General features: G+C 37.8%; 1 protein-coding gene across 1 annotated transcript; it reads right to left on the bottom strand.

Annotated features, from left to right (window-relative positions):
• Positions 1 to 3,904: 3,904 nt before the first annotated feature.
• On the bottom strand, positions 3,905 to 6,292 carry LOC114086381 (protocadherin alpha-5-like). The gene has a single exon (XM_027927657.3). It carries the CDS (start codon positions 6,290 to 6,292, stop codon positions 3,905 to 3,907), a length of 2,388 nt encoding a protein of 795 aa, XP_027783458.2.
• Between the last annotated feature and the right edge of the window lie 501 nt (positions 6,293 to 6,793).

A 6,793-nucleotide genomic window follows, 5' to 3' on the forward strand; every position in this document is an offset into this window, starting at 1 on the left:
CATCTCTCCTGATTCTATTATTAGAGGAAAGTCTCTATTCATAGAAATACAAATTTTCTTCCAAAATTTTAAACATTTACTTTAAAAAATTTAAATTTGATGCCAACTAGTCTTGGAAAGTTAGAAGTGTGGAAGGATAAGAAACTTGCCCATGTATGGCTGTCACAAAACATAGTAATGTTATTATATATACATACATATACATGTATTATATATTGCTCTAGGGAAATAATATAATTTAAAATTACCTAATTTTGTCTAAAAATTTAAAACCTCATAGATCATTGATGTCCATTCTTTCTTTGTACCATAAATATCAATAATCTTAAGGTTCTTTTATATAATAATAGAAGGTGAAATTTTAGTTAACATTCTTTATGACATTTCTTAATTTCTGTGCAGCTTATATTACTCCTCCCACTTAAAATATTTTCATTCCATATATTTCAACACCTCAAATTCTAATGTGAATTTTACCCAGTATATTTTTCTACTCTTGATTCTTCCGTTGTCCAGAATGAGCTCATCCTTTTCTCTGAACCTCAGCCTCCTGGTATATCTTCTAAATGTTCTTTCTCATCCTCTTCCATGCTTCATCTTTCTAGGGTATTCCTAAACCCACATCTTCATCTTTCCTTTCTGTTTCTGATTGTCACTTTCACCCATACATGCTGATTCCTTGAATACAATCTGTTTAATGTGGAAGAATGACTAGTCATTAATAACCCCCAAATTCAAATCTTCAAAATTCACATTTTTTTTCTGAGCATAGTTACACATACCTGTAATCCCTGTGACTTGGGAGGCTGAGGCGGGAGGATTGCAAGTTCAAAGTCAGCTTCAGTAACTCAGTGAGTCCCTAACTTAGCAAGACTCAGTTTTAAATTTTTTTAAAAAAAGTCAAAAGGGGCTGGGAATGTAGCTCAGTGGTAAAGTATCCCTGGGTTCAATTTCTAATACCAAACAAATTAATTTAATAATTCATCTTTTTAATACTACTAGGCATTGAACACAGGGCCTTTTGCTAGCTGGGCAAGCACTCTACCACTGAACTATATCCCTAACTCCATGCTTTTTTTATAATAGTATACACATTATCTATGTTACCCATGGTAACTTATTATTACTTCTTCCCCTTTACCAGGCTTATTCAAAAATCTGCCCACAGTCCACCTCACTTTCACATACACCATATCTATGTGAATGAAGTACAACTCTTCATTGAATTTTACTGAACCTAGAAATGCTAAGACTAATCACTTCAAGGTGACCTATGTTGTGATTATAACCCAATATTTCAAGAATTACTTTCAATTATTCTCCAATATGAATTGTATTTTGCAGACGGTATAGAACACTTGCACTTCCTCTTCCTCAATACAGACTTTGGTCAAGGCAAATTTAACATCTCTAACATTACCTGTAAAAATGTTGTCATATATTAAAATCAAGCCCAAATATCACCTTCACCATTAATTCATTTAATGTCATCAAGTGAAGGTGATTTAATTCCTTTTTCAAAGAAGAAAATTAGAGTCACCAATAAAACTTCGCAAATGCAAGTGACCATCTCCACCTTTCTCCATAATTCTTCATACATTAAGTCTCACAAGTGTAATACAAAGTTCTTCCTTCCATAAAAAATTGTTAATGTAATTAATGTGGATCCATTTTGCAGTCTTTTTCACAAATTTCCTATTGCAGTTATTTTGAACAAACAAGGAGTTCATTTGCTAATCAATAAAAACCCCCAAAAGGAAAGGTTTTTTTACTTAGGTGAAGATAGGTCTTCATAAAAATACATTGATCTGAAGTCTTCTGATTGAAGGTTTTCTTTAGTAGCCATTGTTTTTTATACACTTTGATCTCAGTTAATTGTACTTTCTACACTAAATTTCTTGTAAAAATGAAATAAAGTTAAGTATCTTACTTATCTTTCCATTGCAATTCTTAGCAATTCCTCAAAGCTTAATAATGCATAATTGGGATACCATTAATAAATATTATTGGCTCCAGGTAGAAAATTATAAACCATACTGAAATTCATTATGTAAAATAAATTGATATGGAAAAGAAAAATATTGACCTCCTGATAAACACCTTATACCTTGTCTTTATTTTGTTTATTCAAATAGTTCATTCTGGTAGAGGGAGATTATGTTAATAAAAATATTCTTAGTCAATCTTTCTATAAACAAGCAGCTCCTTCCCCACATACACACACACAGAAAAATTTAATATTGATAACATAAGCTAAAGAGTTATTTCAAAATTAACTTAATTTTTTAAATGTTGGCAGTTGTTAACAGTGGCAAGAACCCATTCTCAATTTCTAAGATTTCCCCAAAGTACTTCAAATATTAGAAATACCTATTTAATATGGCAGAAGGGTATTATAAAATTAAATGCATGTGAGAATAAGAGAAATTGGCAATTCAATAAAACAGGGAACTAACATTTCAGTGTATGAAGCATGTAATAATTTCTGTTAAACCAACACTTATGCAAAAAATTAAATTATAAAAAAAATGAAGAAACATTTCTCATTATTTTATATGAAGAGGACTGTTGTGTGTGTACATTCCAATGTACAGTTTTGTGTAAACAACTCTATTTGTAAACAACAAACTCATGAGAGGAGTTCGCATTAGAATACATTTATTTTTTTGTATTAGTCTAAAAATGAAAAGCAGCAATAAGTAGCACAAATTTCTAACTAAATATATTAGGAATTTTGCAACTGAAAGAGATCACAATCATTTCTCACCAATATAAATAATTTATAAATTGAAAAATATGCAAGTTTAAGGTGAATTAAATAATTGTTCCAGTAAATGTCAATGTTAAGTTTTGGGAAAATTAAATTATCATATAAAATAATTATCATATAAACACATGGAACAGTATAGAACTAGATAATAGAATGATAAATATCCTTATTTAATAAGTAATGATCACAAAGACATCTTGTAAAGTGTGTGGGGGAGGAAACAAGATTTTTAAAAAATATTTTTTGCAGTGCTTGGGATTGAACCCAGGGCCTTATGAATGCTGGGCAAGCTCCTTCCCACTGAACCATATCCCCAATCCAAACAAGATTAAAATTGATACTAATGTTACATGTTTAAGGGGGTAAGAATGTTTAGTGTATAAAGATTAAAATCTGTAGAAGGATAACCAAGAAATAGAAATGTTTGAAGTGCTGAAAAAGGAATATAAGGAATATTAAGAAGCTTTGTGATGAAGGTGGAAGGGAAATTATACCTGTCCTCTTTTGTATTACTAGACTTTTACGTGATAAAACATGCATCTCCTATTCAGTAGGAGACATTAACCCTAAAATTTTAGGCTGTACATAACAAATCCATAGTTAGTATCCAAAGTCAACTTTTTAGACAGAGTTGAAAGGAATACCACACAAATTGACTGACAAAAGAAAATTAAATTTTTATAGTGTAGTAAAAAAGTAATTGCAATTAAACAGAAAGGAAAAAAGCATTTTTGATGGAGTGGTGTAAAAACACTTTTGTGTAGTCATAAAATGAGACATTGGAATAGATAACTCTAAAATATGTCTTACAATATTTCCCAGAGACTAAAAATTAATGTGTTTAAACTCTAAAAACTTTGAAAATATTATACGACATGGAAATAAGATAATTAGTTGTCTATTTTAGTAAAATCACATAAAATTACTAACTACAAGTCATATTAGTACAAAAATATCTCGAATAATCTAGAATTTTTAAATAATATAATTTTAAGTATAAATTAGTACAAATATAAGAAATATAAGAAGCTGATATAATAATTACTAATTAATTATTTTATTAATTATTTATTATTAATTTTCAAAAACTAAAGAAATTATTGAAGAAAACGTGCAATATGTAATGTTCAAGAATTAAGAGGGAAGAATAGGGTGAATAAGACTCACAGTGTCTGTAGAGTTGGGACCTTGAGGTAAGCTGGGGCTGAAAGCCATGAGGTCGGTCTTGGGCGGGCCTTCCCCAGAGCACACCCTCTGCCTCCTCTGCTGTGAGTAAGACCAGCTCCCCACCGCGCTGGAGCACACCAGTGTGGGCTTTCCAGGCTTGCAGGGGCCCTCGGTGGGCGTCGCCGAGCAGCGAAATGCTGTGTACAGCAACAACGTGAGCACTAACAGGCTGGACACCGCGCAGATGGCTATGATCAGGTACACGTTGACATCCACCACCGCAGCCTCCTGACTCCCGGCGCCCACAGACACCCGCGAGTAGGACTTAGGCACCTGGCCGCTCTCCACAAGAGACACCAGCACTGTGGCGGTGGTGGTCAGCGCTGGCTCTCCGTGGTCCTTCACCAGCACCAGCAGACTCTGGCGTGGCGCGTCTGCCTCGTCTAGGGTGTGCGTGGTGCTGATCTCGCCAGTGTACTGCCCTACGCGGAACGGGCTGCGCGCGACACCTACCAAAGGCAAGAGCTCGTAGGACAGCCACGCATTGTACCCAGAGTCAGCGTCCACCGCCCGCACCTTCGCCACCACATGGCCTGCACCAACTGACCGCGGCACCAGCTCGCTAACAGCGCCGCCTGCTCTTTGTTGCCAAGGTCCCAGTAAAGCTGGCGCGTTGTCGTTCTCATCCAACACAAACAGTTGCAGAGTCACGTTGCTGCCTAGGGGAGGCACACCAGAGTCGCGCGCGCTCACTTGAAACTGCAGCAGCTCCAGCTCTTCGTGGTCCAGAGGCTGCAGTACATACACCTTGCCACTCTCCGCGTGCACTGACACGTAGCTCGACAGCGCACGCTCGCCCACCCGACGCTCCACCAGAGAGTAGGACACCAGCGCATTCTCCTGAGCGTCCACGTCACGCGCGGACACCGTGAAGACGTGGTAGCCTGGAGGGTTGTTCTCCTTCACGAACACCGTGTATTCCAGCTGCGCGAACACTGGCGCGTTGTCGTTCACATCTGCCACCTCCACCAACAAGCTGGCAGTGGCCCACAGCGAAGGCGAGCCCCCATCCCTCGCAGTCACCACCAACTCATACTCAGATATGCTCTCGCGGTCCAAGGCGCTATCCAGCACCAGCGAGTAGTAATTCTTGAAAGTGGACATGAGCTTGAAGGGAACATGGGACGTCAGAGAGCAGGTCACCTGCCCATTGGAACCAGAGTCACGGTCGGACACGCTAATCAGGGCGATGACAGTACCCAAGGGAGCGTCCTCTTTGATAGGCAGAAAGAGGGAGGTTATGGCCATCTCAGGAGAGTTATCGTTCACATCGAGGAGTTTCACTATTACTTTGCAGTGTCCTGTTAATGGGAATGTACTTCTATCTACAGCATCAATATTAATTTCATATAAGTTACAATCTTCGTAATCCAGTTCTCCCTTAACTTTTATTTCACCACTATCAGAATTGATTGAAAATTTAGATTTTACATCATCAGAAACAAGATTACTGAAGAAATACGTTATTTCCTTATTGCTACCTTCATCTGCATCTGAGGCGTTCAGTTTAATAACCAAAGTCTCATTCGGTGTGTTTTCCAACATTTTTACATTGTAAATGGGTTTATCAAATTCTGGGGCATTATCATTCGCATCCAATACATTGATCAATAACTGAACTGTACCTGTTAGTTCAGGTTTTCCTCCATCAGTTGCAATTAGTAATAAACGATGCTCTTGTGTTTCTTCTCTATCTAAAGGTTTCTTCAAAACTAGCTCTAAAACCTTTGTTTCTCCTTCATTTCTTTTAACATCCAAGTCAAAATATTCATTAGGATTTACTTTGTATCTCAATTCTGCATTTACTCCTATATCCAAATCAGATGCGCCCTCTACCGGAAATCGCGAATCTGGCATTCTTGATTCTAAAATATTTAATCTTTGTTCTGAACGAGAGAACCTAGGCGGGTTGTCATTAATGTCTCTCACCTCCACCTCCACATGGTAAACCTGCAGCGGTTGGTCCAGGATCACTTCCAGGTGGACGTTACACTCTGTGTTCCGCCCACACAGCTTCTCCCGGTCGATCCGAGAATTCACAAACAAAATGCCATTCTGCAAATTTACCTCCAAAAGTTCCCGGTGGTCCTTGGACGCCACACGGAACAGGCGAGGAACCAGTTCTGCCAGCTCCAGTCCCAGATCCTGGGCGATGCGGCCTACGAAGGTGCCGTGTTTTGCCTCCTCGGGGACCGAGTAATGGAGCTGGCCGCTCCCGTTCTTGCATGCTGGGAGGATCAGCAGTGAGAGCAGCAGGCGCCAGGATCCTGGACTTCCTCTTTGGGAATATAGCATCGCAATCTCGCGATCTCGTTGCACTTCTCCAGTCTCTAGTGCATCGCCACAAAATATCTTCTGGAAATTTAATCCAAATTTACTTTTTTTTCCCCAATTCCCTCGCCTGTTTGATCTTTTGTAGCAGAGCCACAAATGGAAGGTCTTTTTCCTTCCTGTTAAAAATGTACTCACCGTATGCTTTGTATGTTGGAGGAGGGAGAAAAGATTTGTCAGTGTCCAGCGACATCATGTGGATGAAAGGGTAAGTATTTTTCCATGTTTTGCTTTATTTACCTTATGTTTGTCAAATATTTATCAAATATTACCCAATTTCAGTGACATATTTTCTATGACTCTGTATATCTCCTTTCTCTAGTCAAAATATTAAAACCTAAATTGAAATGAATCAATACAAGCACATCAGTAAAATATTAAAAAAAATCACTTCTGAAATCATGACACCCAAATCCCTACTAAAGTAATTTGCAATGTTCTATTTTATTTAGTTAAGGGTTTATA

Source organism: Marmota flaviventris, chromosome 5 (genome assembly GCF_047511675.1).
Source record: "Marmota flaviventris isolate mMarFla1 chromosome 5, mMarFla1.hap1, whole genome shotgun sequence".
Classification (NCBI taxonomy): Eukaryota; Metazoa; Chordata; class Mammalia; order Rodentia; family Sciuridae; genus Marmota; species Marmota flaviventris.